The sequence below is a fragment of the Planococcus citri genome, chromosome 4 (genome assembly GCF_950023065.1).
Source record: "Planococcus citri chromosome 4, ihPlaCitr1.1, whole genome shotgun sequence".
Lineage (NCBI taxonomy): Eukaryota > Metazoa > Arthropoda > Insecta > Hemiptera > Pseudococcidae > Planococcus > Planococcus citri.
In genome coordinates this window covers 9959943-9979229 of record NC_088680.1, presented here as the reverse complement: position 1 = coordinate 9979229, position 19287 = coordinate 9959943, and the positions used below count along the sequence as shown (strand labels likewise).

At 32.5% G+C, this 19287-nt stretch overlaps 1 protein-coding gene across 1 annotated transcript in view; it reads left to right on the top strand.

The window, feature by feature from the left end:
• LOC135843622 (uncharacterized) overlaps window positions 1-19287 on the top strand; it is a 192006-nt gene that overhangs the window by 132247 nt on the left and 40472 nt on the right. The window contains exon 4 of the mRNA XM_065361569.1: window positions 8386-8444. Coding sequence (XP_065217641.1) covers window positions 8386-8444 — 59 coding nt within the window. The remainder of the gene's footprint in view (window positions 1-8385; window positions 8445-19287) is intronic.

Genomic DNA, 19287 nt, shown 5'->3' with positions numbered 1-19287 from the left:
GTTCAACTTCTGATTTTGTACAGACTTTAAGTCTGTACCTCTTGGAGTTGGCCTCCACGTTGATGCTTCTTTCAGCATGAGCAATGTCCACCTTTGAGAAGATCTTTTTTCGAAAAAATTTCCATTTTTGAAATTAATAATTGTCAACATGAATGTCGATCAACATTGGTCAACAATTGCATCGACAATTGGTCAAAATAGAGTCAAAATTCACGTCAACATGTGGTATCCAAAAGTGACAGATGTGGATGGATCAACATTTACATGAAAATTAGCGTTGTCATTGTTGAACGGGTTACTGGCAGTTTTTTGGTTATTTTTGGTTAATAACTGATAATTTCTGATAGATTATGGGTAATTTCTGGTAAATCACTGGACATTTTCCGTAAATTACTGATTATTTTTAGGAAAGTAAATTACTGGTAATTTTTAGGAAAGTAAATTACTGGTAATTTTTGGTAAACAAATTATTGATAATTTCAGGTAAATTACTGGTAATTTCTGGTAAATTCAAAGTATTTTTATGTAAATTTTTAGTAAAAAACTGGTCAATTTCTGATAAGTTAACAATAATTTCTGGTAAATTCCTCCTAATTTTTTGTTAAACTTTTGGTACCTACATATTTTTTGGTAAATGTTTGGGAATTTCTGGTAAAGTACTGGTAATTTTTTGGTAAATTACTGATGTTTTTTGATAAATTGCTGGTAATTTTTTGTAAATTTTGATAATTTTTGGTAAATTACCTGTAGTTTTTGGTAAATTACCGGCAACATTAATTCTTGGTAAATTATTGGTAATTTTTTGGTAAATTACTGGTGATTTTTGATAAATTGCTGGTAATTTTTTTTAAATTCTGGTAGTTTTTGGTGAATTACCGCTAGTTTTTGGTAAATTGCTGGTGATTTTTGATAGGTTAATAATTTTTGGTAAATTACTGGTAACTTTTGGTGAATTAGTAATTTTTGGTAATTTACTGGTAATTCTTGATGAATTACTTGTAACTTTTGGTAATTTAGAAAGGTACCGCTAATTTTGGCTGATTTTTTGTAATTTCTGGTAAATTTGTGGTAATTTTTGGTAAATTATTTTGTAATAATTTAAATTCTGGTAAATTTCTGTTAAATTACTGATAACCGTCGGTGAAGCAGTATTATTTTTCAGTGAGTAAGTTGTTGGCTGTGTTCAGGAATTTCTGTCAAGTTATGGTATTTTTTGGTGAACTCTGTTCTTATTGGGAAAATCAATAGTTATTCTATTGACCTGTTGATCTTTTGAATTGTATAGCTTAATACCCCCTTCCTCCCCTCCCCCAAATGAATGAGAGAGATTTTGATCCCACTGAATAATTATTGAAAATGTTGACTTCCAGACATTCAACTCTCCTGTCCCTCGCCAAATGCATATCTCAAAATTAATGAACTCAGAAGAAAATTAGAGTATTACTTGAATTTTTTTAGTAGGTATACCCACATGGGAAAATTTTATTTGTACTAATGATTTATAAAATTCAAGGGTTTGCAATTTCCGTCAGCTTCTGAGGTCAAAATAATTCTTCACGGTTCATCTCATACAAATTTTCAATTTTTACACAAACAGTTTAAAAAGTTTACCTCGTGTGAATCGATTTTTTATGTGACGAAGGGAGAAACAGTACTCATTGGATTAGGAAGCACATAATTACATTTTACTTACCTAAATGTCAATTGACTTTTTTTTGAAAAAAAAAAATGTAATTTTTGACACTTCCTTTCAGCGAGGTCAAAAGTGAGGAGAAATCGAATATTTTTGAATAACTAAAAAAATTCATATTTACCGCTGATGTTTCTCTTTTCTTTTCTTTTCTTTTCTTTTTTTTTCGTACCCTCGAGACTCAATGGGAACATCGTCGATTATAAAATTTTAACTGCACAGTAAAAGAAGCAGAACGGAACCAGTTTTAATAAACATCTCGAAACCTTATGTGGGTACACGTTCGTTGATGTAAAGAAGCAAGAAAAATCCCCTCGTATAAAATCAATTTACCTCCTTAATTGAAAATCACACCAAATTTAGTTTGTCAGCGCTATACGAAGCCTTTCATCTCGAAGAAGTTTCTTTTAGCACAAAGCGACTGGAAATTTTCAAAAAGCTATCAATATACCTATTTGTAACGCTTACACGAAAAAAGCAATCAACTTGGGAGCGTCTATAGCATTGTTAACTGTGTACAAAAGCTGTTGGCGTGTATTTCACAATAGTACACGAGTAACATTTTGCTATTAACATCAGCAGCCTGGAAGATGCTTCTAATTAGCGTATTACCGGGCTTTTTCAACAAATTGGTCGAAATTGGCTGACTTTTTTTTCGGCGAACGAATTTTTTCCTTCGTCAAAGGTCGTTTTCTTTTTTTCAAGTATGTTTCATTCATTTTTTATAATTCGATTACACCGAGTTGGGTTCGATATAAAAGAGGTATCGATTGTCGTAGGTACGTTTCATAAGCTTTAGAAATTTTGGTAAATTGAAAGAGGCAAAAAATTGGTGTTGAAAAAGATGATAATGTTGGAATTGTGAAGCTCATCTTGGCTGTGAAAAATTACCGATAGGGGTTCATTTATCAAGATATGAATTCCAAAGCCCTTCGTTTTCGATATTGTTGTCAAATTCGTGAGTATAAGAAAATTTCGTTTTAGAGGCGAAAAAAAAAGTCGAATCGAAAAGAGAGAAATTACAATTAAACAAAATTCTTGCAAAAGCCAACCAAATGCCGAAAAGAAGCGAACATTGCGAACGTTTTTATTGAATTTTTTCTCTATTCAAACCTTTTCCAAACGACCCTATTAAAGAGAGAAACGATTGAAAAGCAAACCATAACAAATACCGAAAAAAATTCATACGTATTTTTCTACATAATGGAACATAAAAAAAGTTCGCTAAACGCCGATTCAATAGCTACCAATTTTAGGAACTTTTCATAACAATCAATTATTCGGTCGCGTATATAGGATGTTGAGAAAATCTGAATTTGATTGAGGAAAAAGCCATCTTTTATTCAGTTTTTTTTTTCTTTTTTCCTAATGAATAGATTGAAATTAGGTAATTGGTTTTGCTTTGATTTTTTTCTCGTATTTTTGGCACGAATTCCTCTCTCTTAGGTATTCTTTTCCATCGTGATGATATTTTTCAAGAAATGAATAAATACTTGATAAGATTAGGTTCGTTTTTTTCCTCGACAAAGACGCGGTAAAAGGAATTTAATTTTTATTTTTGTACCGTTTATTCGGTTGAAGGTTTTTTTCGTTTGTGAGAGTTTACTCGAGTTATTAAATGGTTTAATACGCGGGTACGAGATAATTATGTTATTTGTTGAGTTACTTATTATAAGTACAACGTAGTATACGATGAAATTTTAAGGTTTGTAATAATATTCGTAGTTTGGCCTTGACGTAATTTTTCTATTAAAGATCTTTTTGTTTGAGAGCAACCGATAAAGGTAGAAAAATAAAGAGATATATTTTGATAATTTTTTTGAAAGTAAAAATAACAAGGAAGGTGTTTCAATCATCAAATATAGATATGTTTCAAGGGGGTCAGAAAAAAATCGAAAAAGATCAAATTCAATCGTTGAATTTCATTTTTTCATTTTTTTGGTGAATTTTGAAAATCTAGATTGATTCATGAGGGATTCAAAATCTGTTCAATTTGAGAGAGAAACCAAAAATTTGGGTGATACTTCATTTCTGACCCTCTAAATCGATTGGTAACAGTTTCAGGTCGTTCTGCAGCTTTCAGCGGATTTTTGGATTTCTTGGATTCATCTTCTTTGTGACTCTTTTAATCGATTTTGGGAACTAATTCTCAAAAATCCGTTTCTTTAAAGTTTTTGAAATTTGGACTGGTAAAGTATTTTCAGATTATCTTTTGATTTCTTCTTGACTGATTCAGAAATTCTCTGCTGGTTGAGCAATCTTCATTGAACAATTAATCAAGATGAGCAAATATTTAAAAAAAAAATTGTTTAGTTTACCTCCAAAAGATTGTTTTTGGGTTTTGAAGAGTAAATCCATTTGAAGTAACACTCTCTAATTTGAAAATAAAAAAAATAAAAAAACAAACTGGATAAAGAAAGTAAGTACATATGTCTTAACATTTCCTTGTGCAAAATTTTGAGTGATAAAGTTCATTTAAGTATAGAGTTATAATGAATTCAAAAAATTTAAGCAATCTAAAAAATCTGTTTTTTTTTCGATTTTTGTTGCATCGTCCTTCCCCCTTGCCCCTCCTTAAAATGATTAGTTTTTATGGAGAAAAATCTGAAAATTTTAGCTTTCTAACCTCAAAACTTGCAGAATGAAAAAGAAAATCCGATTTATCAACAAAATTTTCGTTTTATTGCATTATTGGTCAGAACTTTTTTTAAATAAACAATCTCATTTTTAATAATAATGAAAATAACTTTCTCATGCAATCTCTAAAAAATATTGGTCTTTTCATTACAAACCCCTCTCCCCCCCCCCCATCTAAAAATCCAGCCAAATTTAATAAATCAAAGTTGTTAGGTAAGTAATTTCAAAACAAATACGTTCTTTGATCCATCCAAATAAGGTTAATTTCGTCATTCCCTCATCAAGTTGAAAAAATTGACAATAAAATTGAATTTTGCAACAAAAAAATGAAAATTTTTAATTTTTGGCCAGAATTTTTCATAAATATTTGTAAGTCACTTCATGTAATCCAACATGGGGGAGGGACTCTCATACAACAGGACCGACTTTTCAACCAAGAATCAAATTTTCAAAATTTCTCCAACTTGAAGGGCAATTTTTATCAGTTTTTTTTTCAAAACATTGATCATTTTAGAAAATTTTAGCTAGTTCTATTCTCACAAAAGAATCTAGAAGTATAATTTTAGATTCTTTTGTGAGATTTTTGTCGCGAAAAAAGAGTTATTTAGAAGGATTCATATTTGTAGATTTCTCCAATTTTGGAAGCTTTATGCAATGGTGGCATCTACATTATTGAGCAATCAGTTCAGTATTTTTGGATTATTTTAAAGAAATTCTGAAAAAGGAATAATTCATTTTTCACTGGTAACATAGGGGAAGAGAGGAGCTTTCATCGCAACTTTTTTTGAACTTTGGAAGAATAAATCAAAAAAATGAGAAATTATTTCATTTTACAATCCAATAACTCGAGGGCTGAGAGCACAAAAAAGGAAGAGACTTCAAAACAAGAACCACCCTCGTCTGACATGATGATTTTAAAGCCGTCGATCCAATTTCAATTTTTTCAAGAAATTTCAAAATTTTTGGGGGAGGTGCCAAAATAGGTACTTTAAAGGAGGTTTTTTCGTGTGAATCGAGATTTTTAATTTTTTAAATTTATTTTTTAAAGGGATGTTTACAAATTGGTCAAAAATTTAATAGATAATGAACTGATAATGTTGGAAATTCGAGGTACGTAACCAACTAAAGCATTTAATGAGAGTGTCCAATTAACACCATGAGTTCATTTTGACCCCTTCTGGAGCAATTTTTAATTTTTGGAGGAAGTTGAAAACTAGCTGAAAGCTCCAAAATGGCCTTAAATTGGTAGAGTTTTAAAAGAGAAGGAGAAATGCGATTGTTGAAATGATCTAATTACTAACGCTGGTTCATTTTTCTTAAAGAAAAAGGTCGTTAAAATCTTTTAAACTCGTCGTTGTCATAAAAACAGCTTTTATAAATTATTTGAGGAGAAAAAAATTTTAGAACTCGAATTCTTTCGAAAATGAGTGTTTTGCCAATTTTTAATCGCTCAGTAGACTGTTAAAATGGTCTTGGATTTTAATGGGAATGGTCCAAGTACACCCAGAGTCTCAAATACTATTTTTCAGAACTGAGTCATTTTTTTCTAAGTACATATACAGGGTGATAGGGGCCGGATCAAAAAAAAAACAATTTTTTCAAAAATTCACTCTCTTTGAGGACCCATAGGTGATTTTCAACTCAAAATTAAAGTGACCACTAAATTTTGCAACATTTTTTTTCAGGATCCATCTTAAATACAGACCTATGTAATTGTTTTTTAGATCACAGAAGTCAAATGTGTTCACAATAGTGAGCAAAAAATCACTCGAACGACGATTTTCAGAATTTTAGAGGTATTCGACTACTCATTCCTTCATTTAACATGTTGAAAAAAGTATTCTCAACTCGATAAAGTTTCCATTATTTTGAAATATTGGACTTCTGGACCTTACCCCCTTTCCCCCTCTCTCTATTATCTCTTCGTAAAATAAAAATGGAACTGACCTCTACAAACTTTTAAATTAAACACATTATGAATTCTTGTGACTGAAATCTCACTCTGATGAAAAATCATGGCTGACTTTGCTTCAAAATTATGACATTTCCATAAATTTTCATAAAACCAACTAATGTTCTGGATCAGACTACTTCGTTTAAATTATGAGCATTTTCAAATCATTCTCAAAAATATTAAACAGTCAAATACCTTATGCTCCATTTCCTCCACTCGAACAAAGACTCCATCCCCTTCCTTCTTCTCCCTCTCCCATCGTCTTCCCCAAACCGATCCCTTTCTCAATCCATTCCATTCATTTCGAAAATATACCCCTTAAATCTCGTCGTAATAATAAGATAAAAACTATATACGAACAATTACAAAACTCATTATTTCCACACAATTATTTATGAAAAGGTTCGCGCACAAAGATACAAACTCACGAGCCCTTTCTCAACACAAAACTTTTAACTGGGTCAATTCCTAAGTTAAGTGTGGCCCAAGCTCACGACAGAGCACCACTGAGCAGTGAACCTCACAATAAAATTTCCCTCTCAAGTATTACTGTACGAGACTACACAAAAAGTACCTACCGATTTAAAACGTAATTAAATGCAAAATTTCACGCTTTGGAAAAAACAAAAAAAAACACCTTTGGAGCATTAGGTAAGTATACAGAAAAGTGGAAAAAAACCTCTGGCGGTATTATTTGTCTAAAGTAGGAACGGAAATATACGAAAAATGTACCATTGTGGTGGAGAACGTGTTTCATTCGAGACTATTTTTTAATTAATTTTTTACTAAAATCATTTAACTGCTATTCAAATTGTTATCTGAGAAAAAGGAATTATAAGAGGCGAGCGAAATAATTAAGATTTTGTACTTATTTAGCATACCAGATGTGAGACGTGCGGTGGGCTACCTGAAATGAGAATGGAAAATAAATCCTTATACGTTTAATACCAACGATATAACTACGAGTATTATTAATGAAGAGAGTTTGGAAAGCAAACAGCTTTTGGTGGTGGTTTTTTTCCACGAGTAATTAACGAGGTCAACGACGACGGTAAAAGAGACCAAAAGTCGATTGAAATTTGTAATTCAGCAATGATACGTTTACATAGCTGAAGCTATTCTAATTGGTAGATAAATAGAAGAGTAACATGGAAAAGCTTATATCGAGAGAATAATTTATGATAAAATGAAGGACAAAAGTTGATAAAAAATTAACCCATCGAATCGAGATGTATTAAAGGTTCGTGGCTGTGAAATGATTCAACTATTCGGGATGAGTTTCGTGTATCCAGAAGATGTAAAAAATATCGCATTTTTTGTGGATGTAAACGAAATAAAAACCTGGCCGGATGAGAGAGCAAAGTCAGCCATCAATTCTACCAGCATCAGCAGCGAAAGCAAGTGAACGATTTTGAAAAGCGTATTTTCACACTTTGCTGTGGATATCGGACTGTCGGTGGGGTTTGCCGATTACAAGCGTATAAATAAAAAGGCTAACCATAGAATATCTAAAAATGGAAACCGCACGCTCGAAATATAACTTTTAACCGTCACGCTATTATTTGGAAAAATAGAAGAGACGTAGAAGTAAGCGAAGGTGCTCACTCTATCAACTGATAAAGAAAGAGACAGAGAACCCAAATAGTACACGCGGTTTCATTTATCAACATTATCCGACATTTTTATTGTCGCTCAACATACCGGGCTCCATTTTTCAGCGCAGTTCCTTTTCATTCTTTGATAGACTATCTTATACGCATATGGGTCTAACTCGGGCTATTTATCGTTCGCGAGAATACCGCGTTATTTTTGACCATTTATCGGATTGCCTCCTCCTGCCCTGCTCGCCTTTTTTTCTTCTGTGTCTCATCTTTGTACACGTTTCATCCCCTTACACTCGATTCTATTTCGATTAATATCTCCCTTTACAATACGCGAGAACTTGGTGATCATTTCTTCATTTTGAGAACGATAAATTCACTTCTCAAAACGGTGCACTTTTTTATCATAAATGATGAATTTATGAAAACTCGATATCTGTAATCATTTTTAGCCCTTCGAAGTAACTTTATCTAATTCTTTATTTTTTTCCTCTTTTTTACAGAAAATTAAGAACAGGTCGAACCAGAAAGAGGGATGTGGCAGGAAGAAAATATTTCCAGGGTAAGTTTCAAAATACATGACTCACTTCTGCTTACTTTTTTTTTACTTCAGAAGATGGTCTACAACAAAGTCTTTTTTTTCTCCCAAACATGCAAAGTTAATATTAAATTTTCAACACATTCAAGTATTTTTTTTACATTTTGAACATATTTTTTTACATTCATTAGATCATATTATTCAACTTCGCAGGTAATAAGGAAATTAAGTAAATAAAAGAAGCATAAAAAAATGTGTGCCAAAACATAGTCAAACGACATACAGGACGAAATAATTTCAATTCTTCAACCATCCAAAATAACATACCCAGAAATGAAAAAATTTTATTATTAAAAAGTTGGAGAAGAATCTCATCGACATAAAAATAAAACTAAAACAGCGTAGTACAGTATATGAGCAGAGGCGTAATATTGTATAACGAGCCAAAATACTCAACAAAAACTCGTCGTACATTGAGATTTTTCCACACCATATGTAAAAGGCTATACACAGCTATAGCGAAATATAAGGAAACTGTGATAATACCCCTTGAAATATTCAAACTTTATTGCTACCATTAACGAGAAAAAATATGGCATTAATATTCCAATCGAGAATTTTAGTATCGTTCAATAACCTACATTATTACGAGCATTAAAGCATCGAAGTGAAGTTTTTTAAATGCTCGGATTTGCTCGAGAATGTGAATTTGAGTTCGTGTTTGGCGCAGAGGGGGTGATTGGGGGGAGTGGGGCCGGGAGGAGGAGATAATTTGAGCGAAATTTCGGTCATTATGTCTAAGATTTTGATCAAATGGTGATTGGGGATTATGGGTCGTTTTAACCGATGATTTCAAATGAGGCAAAATTATCCTAATATGGATTTTGCAGATTTAAGTATTGAAGAAGATGGTTGCAAGTTATCTTTGAACATTCTCAAAATATTCTTTCAAATTAATGCTGATTGTATGTATAGGTCCTTATTACATGAAAAGAGAAAAAATTTTCAACGCACCTCCCCAAAATACGGGGTTTATTTGGTGAGAAAGAGACGTGCTAAATTTCACCAAAAGTGCTACTTTTTTTTGAAGGGGAGGTTCTCAAAAAAATGTTGGTTTATAACTTCATGTGAATATGTGAACAAAATAATAATGTTATATCGTCAGGATTATATTAATATGTACATATTTCAATCGTACGATTTTCATGCTCGAGCCCCTTCCTCTTCCCCTTCCCATTCCTCCTATACGAGAACAACTTCGGGATGTCGGTGGTGTAACAGCCCTTTTTTCAAGAAAATCAATCCTGGCAATTATACCTACACGCCCAGTATAAAAAAATGTCAAAAAAAATCGTTGTCACACAAATCAAAAAAAATATAGATTTTTTTTTTAAATTTTCATTCTACATCAACGTTTTTTTTCAGAATTTTCAGTTTTTTTAAATTTTTTCTTCCTGTTTTACGAATATTTTGAGTTTTAAAATTGACTTTTGAAGCTTTCATATTTTTGATTGAATTGTAAGGGTTTCCAGTTGTTTTCCACTGTTTGAATTTAAGGTACGAGTATCCTTTGTTGCTAATTCAATTCTCAGTTTTCAATTTTAAATTCAGAATTTGCAATTTTATTTTCAGTTTTTGATTTAATTTTTCAAATTTCCAACTTCATTTTTTCAGTTTTCAATTTCGTTATCAGTTTGTGATTTTACTTCGAGTTTTCAGTTTCATTATGTAATTTCGATTTCACTTTTAGTTTTCAATTTTATTATCAGTTTGTGATTTTATTTTTATTTTTTGATTTTTATTTGCATAGATGTGTAAGAGGGTAAAATGACTTAAAGTAATGATTGGGTGGTACCAATAATTCTTGTTGTGTTGTTTCCTAGAAATATTCTTTACTGCATTACCAATAAATACTGACCAGAATACCTCACATGCTCGGCTAGGGCGTGGGTAGGAAAAGTTGCATTTACACTCTTAACAGATGTTCACACTCACCATAAATAACAAGACATACAAGAAGAAATATATAATGAGTGTGATATTAACAACACTGTTACATGAGCTATCTAATTACACACGTTGATGTATTCGGATATGTTAACATGACACTATACTTAAACTAATCATTCACTCATCGGTGAGGTTTCATTCACACATTGGTGAGGGGGTGGCAATAAGGTATCCCTCAACGGAGATTCCCAATAACGTTCCAATAATGTATTCTAACTGTGGTGGCGACGAGTAGATCACCAATCCTTCTCGCCTACTCACCTCAAACCTAATCGCAAGTGCATCGACCTTAATAGTAAGTAAACTAATTAAAACTAAATGAATAATTAACACTATCACTTAACACTCGAGAGTAAAACTTATATACTAAATGACTGCATTAACCGATTAACTGTGAATAACATACCCGCGTGCACTCGGATACGCTACTGCTGTTCTGTACTCTCGTCGCTTGGCTCGTATGGCTAGCTGACAAGAATATGACGCAGTGTTGCCTTAGTGCAACGCAGTGTTACCATGTGGGCGCGCCCTAAACATACCACATACGGCATAGTAGTATATCACAGATGCATATTTTAGTTCAGTTTTTGATTTCAGTTTTCATAGTTTTCAATCTGATTCTATGGTTTTTTATTCAAGATTATAATTCTTAGTTTCATACTCGTAGGTTTCAGTTTTATTAATTTGAGTCTACTTATTACAGTTTTAGTTTTCAGTTTAAATATCAGAGTTTTCAATTATTCTATTTTCAGTTTTCTAATTTTTATTCCGGTTTTCTATTATGTTTTCAATTTTGGATTCAAACAATATATTAAAAAAAAAAAAAATATTTTCAGATATTATTTAGGTATTTTTGGAGTTTTCGATTTTATTTTCAATTTTTGATCCAATTTTTAGAATTTTCAATTTCATTCTACATTTTTTATTTTTTATTTAGTTTCAAAGTTTATTTTCAGATTTTGATTTCAATTCTAGTTTTTCGTTTTTGTCTCAGTCTTTGGGTATATTTTTCGGTTTCATTCTCAGTTTTTCATTTCATTTTTGCTTTTTCATTTTTTTCATTTCGTTTTTATTTCTTGATTTCGTTATACAAGTTGTTGATTTTTATCTTGTTTGATTTAATTTTCGGAAATTTCCACTTTTGTATTTTCGGAATGTTACATTTTGGTTTTAGAGTTTTCAAATTTGCTTCTTTATGATATTTCATATTTTTTTGTTCCAATCCAATGTTCGGAATTTTCAATTCAATTTGCAGTTTTTAATTATATTTTCAAAATTTATCAAGTTTCAATTTCAGTTTCATTTTCAGTTTTCCATTTCATTTTTGATTTTTAGTTTTTCATTTCGTTTTCCTTCCTTGATTTGATTAGCAAAATTTCATGTTTTTCATCTTATTTGAAATTTTTCAGTTTTTTTAAAAATTTCTTACACTTTTTATTCAGTTTAATTTATGATTTTATGCACATTTCATCATGTTTTCAATTACATGTGTAGTTTTTGATTTTATTTTCATAGTTTTTTATTCTCAGTTTCTCATTTAATTTTCATTTCCTGAGTTGATTTTTACAGCTTCTGATTTCGTTTTCAGTTTTTGATTTTATTTTTGGAAATTTTCACATTATTTTTAGAGTTTTGCATTCAAATTTTGGAATTCTCGATTCCATGTTTCCCAGTTTTAAATTTTATTTTCAGTTTTTGATTTCATTAACAGAGGATATGGTTTTAGTTTTGATTGAATTTTCAGAGTTTTCAAAATTATTTTCGTCGATTTCATGATCTAATTTGATTTTCAGAGTTTTTGATTCATTATTTATTTTGGAGTTTTCAATTTAATTTAGTTTTAAATTTTCAAGTTAATTATTCGTGATTTCGATTTCATTTCGAGAGTTTTAATCTTTTTTTCCACTTTTCAATTTTATTTTCAGTTTTTGATTTCATTTTTAGAGATTTTAATTTTATTCTTCGTGTCTGATCAAGTAGGTAGGAAGGTAGGTACATATTTAGCATTTTCAATCTTGTTTTCAGAATTGAACTCAATTCTCAGTGTTATCGATTTCATTTTCAGTCACCTAGTTTTCAATTTTGTTCTCGAGTTTCTGTTTTACTTTCATTTTTCGATTTTATTTTTCAATTCATCGATAATTTAACCTTGTGTTTTTTCATCTAAACTTTAGAATTTTCAATTCACTCACAGTTTTTAATTTTATTTTCTTGGATTTCGATCATATTTTTGGTTAAAAACTCACAGGTTTTACTGCTTAAATCTTTGCCTTGCAAAGAGGGCCAATATTATAAAGAGGAAGAGGAGGGTTGATATTTTTTAAAGTGAAATTTTGAGCTTTTCAAGGTTGGCAATTATAGGTAGGTACTGATTTTAAATGTCCTATTTTCTTTAAAACTTTGTAAAACAGATTGCCCATCTCCAAGGTCAACTAGTTATAAGACGTGAATCTTCAAAGTTGAACTGTTTTTCAATAGGATGACTCTTCAGGCCTCTAAGGGATTAGAAAATGGAATTGTTTCACTAAACCATTCGAAGGGAAGTCGTCCAAGAAAACAGAGCATTATCTGAAATCTAAACTTGATTTTCTGTTCAGATATAGATGGATCAATAACGTACATTAAAATATTTTATTCTCGAGCTATAAAAAACGGTATATTCAAAATGTTTAGAAAATGTCTTCTTCATCTCACAACTCAGCTGAACTAACCCACAATTTTTTTCGCAACTGATAAAATCACTTTATAGAATTTATAGAAAAACGAATACGATGAATTATCATTAATATGGAACACTATTATCGTATTACTCGATTCGAGGGACGAATATACGAGTAAATTAATTGAATAATTTCAAAAAGTGCCACGCTGTCTAGCAATATATAAAATGCAAAAGGATTCGACGATATAAAAATTATGTATTTATATAAACGCCAATATCATCATCGTCGTCATATATAATGAAAATAAAATCCTCCTCTACCCTTCCTCTCTCCTTTATCATTTCCAAACTGGTATAATTTGTTTTTCATGTCAACTTTTTAATACTATTTAACACCCTAGAGTCGTTGAACTGCAATTTAACCCTCTATAATATACACCTTGTATCTTTATTGACCGGGTACAGTAGATACACAACTGCGGCATGTATAGAAATGAAATCGAGCGTGAAAGTATTGTCGGTAGTTAAATGAAGTTATTTGTATAAAATTTGCATTCTGTGACATATGCGGAAGTTGTTTATTTCCCTTGATGCAGGTATACAAACGACTAGGTACCTAGATTGCCGATAATAATAAGGAAAATGTGATTCATTTTCTAGACGTATCGTATCAAAGCCACGAGGTATATTTGTATGTACCCTTTTGGGGATTTTTTCGGCTACAGAGCAAAAGTTTTTATAATCATCGGATCGTTTTTCGCCCAGAGTTAAAAATGCTCTAGCTGTGCTGTGCGGTTCGACCAAAGATACGATAAAAGCCATCACGTCAATAATTACGTTGTTCTCTAAACGCGCCTCGGCCTCTTCTTCATAGCTTCTTTTTTTCCTCTCGTTCGCTTTTCAGTTATAATGGATTTTTCTCTTTTCGATAGACCTTATGTTTTAAATGCCACGTCGAGCTCGTTAAAAGTACAAGTAGCCGAAAAATAAGAAATGAAAAAAGAAAAACAACCAGAAAGTGTATAAAAGAAGACAGTATATAGGTGTATTGTATTAAGGTCCATTAACGCCATCACGCTCAATACAATAGACGCAAAGTGTATTGTAAAATACACAAACGGGATAATTCACGATGAGAACAAAATAGAGACCCATACTATATACTTATACTATAGCTCTCCTAATAGAAAGTAAACAAAAAGGGGAAAAACGTAAGATAAAACTATGTTTGACGTAAAAAGGCCGTTTTCGATGACTTTTTTTCCTCCTCATCTTCTTCTTCTTCTTCTTGTTGGCTGTCTTATAGTATACGCCGCTGCTGAAAGCTTGCAAATGTAACCTTATAGTGGCGTTCATTATGAGCAGGTATTTCATTACCATGTTTTTCGCTCTTTTATGCGATATTTTTGCATGGGTCGATGCCACCCTGCTTAATGCTTATCGATGAGATGTGTTTTCTTGAGATTTTTTTTTCTTATAGAGACGATGGCCATCTCGAGAGAGAAAAGTTGGTTGTATCTTTGTAGGATGTTTACGCGTATTTTTATCGAATTTTCAGATTAATTTTATAGGGTGCATGAAGTTTTGAAAGATCTGAAAGAAAATTTTTTCAATCTTAAATTCCAAATTCAGGCTCTTTGATGGGATAAAATCTCATTATCAATGACTTCTTAACCTAATCTGGACAATGCTGAGGGAATTGGAGATGGTTTCAGGATGTTCTGGAGCCTCCATCCATATTTTGAAAATTCCAGATTTTCGAAAAGGTCTATAACAACCCCCCCCTAACCCCCTCAATTAAGTTCGAAGTGCATTTTTCGATTTTTAGTGATTTTTTAAAAATCAAATTTGGGACCAAAAATGGAGAAAAAATATGTAAATTTTACCAAATTAACGTGAAAAGCTGAAATTCAGTTTGTACACTATTTTTGACCCCTCAAATCGATTGGAAACAATTTTGAGCCGTTTTGAGCAGTGTTCTGAAGCCTCCAGTAGATTTTTGATTTTGATTTTCTTGAGCATGTTGCACCAGTTTTTGGGCTCCACAAAAAAGCTTAGTTATGCCTACTTACCTTAAAGTGTAGTTGCATTTTTGAAAAAATTTTCAAAAGGTACTCCCTGCGTTTTTTTCTACAAATTTTTGAAATTTTCAACACCCCCTTCCCCTCCTCATAAAAACCCACCTACTTAGTGACTACTTTTTGTGAAACTTCCAAAATTTTTGGATCACTCCAGCTTCGGAAAATGAGAATTTTCCAATTTTGAGCACCTATATGGGCACATTTGTCGGGTTGGGGTGGGGGGAGGGTCGTCTGAAAAAAAAATTGGGATGGTTTTTTGGGTGAGTTTTGTCAAAATTGGAGAAAGTGATGATGTCACCATCAGTCTTATCCTGAAAGGCTCAAGGCTTGACTTTCAACTTTCAAAAATCAGCTGGAGGCTCCAGAAATGTTCAAAATGTTTCAAAACCGTCTCCAATTGATTAAGTGGTTCGAAAATAAGGTTCTTATCAAGTTTCAGACATTCTAGGTCAATTTGGTAAAATTTTGATTCTTTCCCATTGGGCTTTTTGATTTGCAAAAATTCACCAAAAATCGAAAAATGCATTACAAAGTTAATTTGTCACAGATGGTTGAACATTTTTGAAAACCTTGAATTTCCAAAATATGTTTTGAGGCTCCAGAACAGTTTGAAGTCATCTCCAATTGACTCAGCATGTTGAAATTAGGTTAAGAAGTAAATTTTATGAAATGTATTTCAACATGCCCAATCAACTTGCTATTCTCCTCCTATTCCAATTTATTTGGAAACGATTTTTTAAAAAAAAATAATGGATACCTTATCGGCCATAAAGTTGCAACAAGAAGCTGGAAGCTTCAAAACGTCTTGAAACCAGCAGCAATCGACTTCAGAGCGTATTGAAATTAGTTCGCAGAGTGAATTTCGGCTTTCCAACTGCATTTCATGAGTTTTTGTGGAAATTTCAAGTTTCAAAAATCTGCTGGAGCCTCCAAGAATTTTCAAAAACGTCTCTGGAGACTTCAAAATAACTTGAGCCTACCTACAGTCGACTCGATGGCGTGTTGAAATTGAAGTTCAGTGTGAATTTTGAATTTCCAGCTCTGTTCGGTAAAATTTTATGGAAATTCCTAGCATTGAGTTCACAGAATGAATTTCAGCTTTCCAACTACATTTGACAAAATTTTGTGGAAATTTCAACTTTCAAAAATCTACTGGAGGCTCCAGTAATTTCTAAAAGGTCGCTGGAGACTCCAAAATGACTTGTACCTACCGGCAGTTGGCTTTTTAACTCGATTTGATAAAGTTTAGTGGAAATTTCAATTGTCAAAAATCTACTGGGGGCTCCAGTAATTTTCAAAATGTTGCTGGAAGCTCCAAAACGACTTGAAATCCATCTGCAATCGGCTTCATAGTGTATTGAATTTAGTTTACAGAATGAATTTCAGCTTTCCAGTTACATTATTGATGAAATTTTGTGATAATTTAAAGTTTGAAAAATGTACTGGAGGCTCCAGTAATTTCTAAAAAGTCGCTGGAGACTCCAAAATTACTTCAACTACCGGCAGTCGGCTTTTCAACACAATTTGATGACGTTTTGTGGAAATTTCAATTTTCAAAAATCTACTGCAGGCTCCAGTAATTTTAAAAAAGACGCTGGAGGCTCTAAAACGACTTGAAATCTACATGCAGTCGACTTCATAGCGCATTGAAATTAGTTTACAGAATGAATTACAGCTTTCCAACTACATTATTGATGAAATTTTGTGATAATTTAAAGTTTGAACAATTTACTGGAGGCTCCAGTAATTTCTAAAAAGTCGCTGGAGACTCCAAAATTACTTCAACCTCTCGGCAGTCGGCTTTTCAACTCAATTGATGAAGTTTTGTGGAAATTTCAATTTTCAAAAATCTACTGGAGGCTCCAGTAATTTTAAAAAAGACGCTGGAGGCTCTAAAACGACTTGAAATCTACATGCAGTCGACTTCATAGCGCATTGAGATTAGTTTACAGAATGAATTACAGCTTTCCAACTACATTATTGATGAAATTTTGTGATCATTTAAAGTTTGAAAAATTTACTGGAGGCTCCAGTAATTTCTAAAAAGTCACTGGAGACTCCAAAATTACTTCAACTCCCGGCAGTCGGCTTTTCAACTCAATTTGATGAAGTTTTGTGGAAATTTCAATTTTCAAAAATCTACTGGAGGCTCCAGTAATTTTCAAAATGTTGCTGGAAGCTCCAAAACGACTAGAAATCCATCTGCAATCGACTTCATAGCGTATTGAAATTAGTTTACAGAATTAATTTCTGCTTTCCAAATTCCAACTACATTTTGATGAAATTTTGTAAAAATTTAAAGTTTCAAAAATTTACTGGAGTCTCCAAAATGACTTAAACTCATCAGCAATCGACTTGATGGAGTTTTCAAGTTAAGTGTAGCGTAATTTTCGGATTTCCAACTTGATTTGATGCAATTTTGTGGAAATTTCAGGTTTCAAAAATCTACTGGAGGCTCCAGAATTGCTCGAAACTGTTTTATACTGTTTCCAATCGATTTTGCAGGTTGAGAATATAGTATATCCCAAATTTCAGCTTTCTAGATCAACTTGGTAACATTTTGATTTTTTTCTCATTTTTAGCTCAAATTTGATTGTTTGAAATTCACCAAAAAATCGAAAAATGCTCTTCAGCACTTGACTTTTTGGCAGGTGAGAAATTTTTGCATACTCTCTCGATCTATATTTGTCCAGTTCAAAAAATGTCATGCGAGTCTTATGTTGGAGAGCAAAATCCACGACTTAACCTGACCTGTCAACAAAATGGCCGCCATTTTGTTAGTAGGACCAACTTTTTTTAGGCAAATTTTAAAAAATGTTCGTTACAATGTCCCTTTTGAGAAAAAAGTTGTCGTGGAAGATCGGGATGATGGGAGGGGGGGGAGTGTTTTGAGAAATTTTCCAACACAAAAGCTTGGTACACATTAAACTCATCTTCGCTAAAAAAAAATTAGACTGAAAAATTATTTCCTCGGTGCTTGAGAATTTGCCCATAAACCAAATTTTATTTGGACTCAAATTAGATAAAAATTGAAGAATTAAAAATACTCGTAAGATAAGAGTATTTCAAAACATTACAACCGAATCGAAACCCATACTAGAGACAAATGGCTCACCCCTCTACACAGTCATAACATCGCAAATACACTCTGAACTATTCGAAAAATTCCTCACAAGTGGATACCGAGAACCATTTCGTTTGCAAAATTCGAACCGGGTAAAAGTACGATACGGTTCGAAAGTGGAAACCAGCATGCCAACCACAAATGGATACACACGTTGGAGGAGGAAAAAAAATAAATAATCCAGCTTCACCTTGCAACGACGATACTCGAACACAGACGTAAAGACCCATCGGTTTATAAACCTACTCTGCGTGATGGTGTGGCGGTTGCATAGTCGAACAACATATTTACCGACTTAAAAGTTTGCTTTTATCTCTTGCGTTTTCAAGTGTCCAAATGGGGCTTGAAAATGATATTTAGGAAACCTTTATTGCTGCCGAACATTCTTACGAGTATAAAGGCAACCGATATGAAAAAAAAAGTGCTTTATCGATACTGACAAAAAGTACACACGGAGTAAAATCGACTCGTCCGTGGAAGTGGGAAGCTGGGTAGACGGAGAATAATCTCATTCTGAGAATAATCGGCACGTTCGTTCAGCTGTAAACATTTTCAAGCGACTAAAAAAAAAACCAAGGGAAAAAAATTTTAGCCAAAAATATCGAAATACAGAAACCTTGAATAAACGAGTCGAGTTTCGAATGTCGAACTGCACAAATGTAAAATATCGGCCATAAACATCAATACGTGAGATTTGGCAAATAATCCAAGCCCAATCGAGTTAATTGAAAGTTATGAGTATGAGACTTTTATCAGCTATTTAAAGAGCTGCGAAGTGCGAAGTGGTGGTCGCTGCAGCCGCAAACTTTACCATAAATATTTGTCACGTTGCGTGCTCTAAAAATCGATCAAATTAATGGTCGTTCATATTATACGACGAGTAGGCAAGGAAGCAGGCAGCAGGCAGAAAGCAACGTACGATAGTGCAGAGTACACCGCGGTCACGTTTGTCCGTACCCATATTACAGATATAAATTTTAATCAACGTTG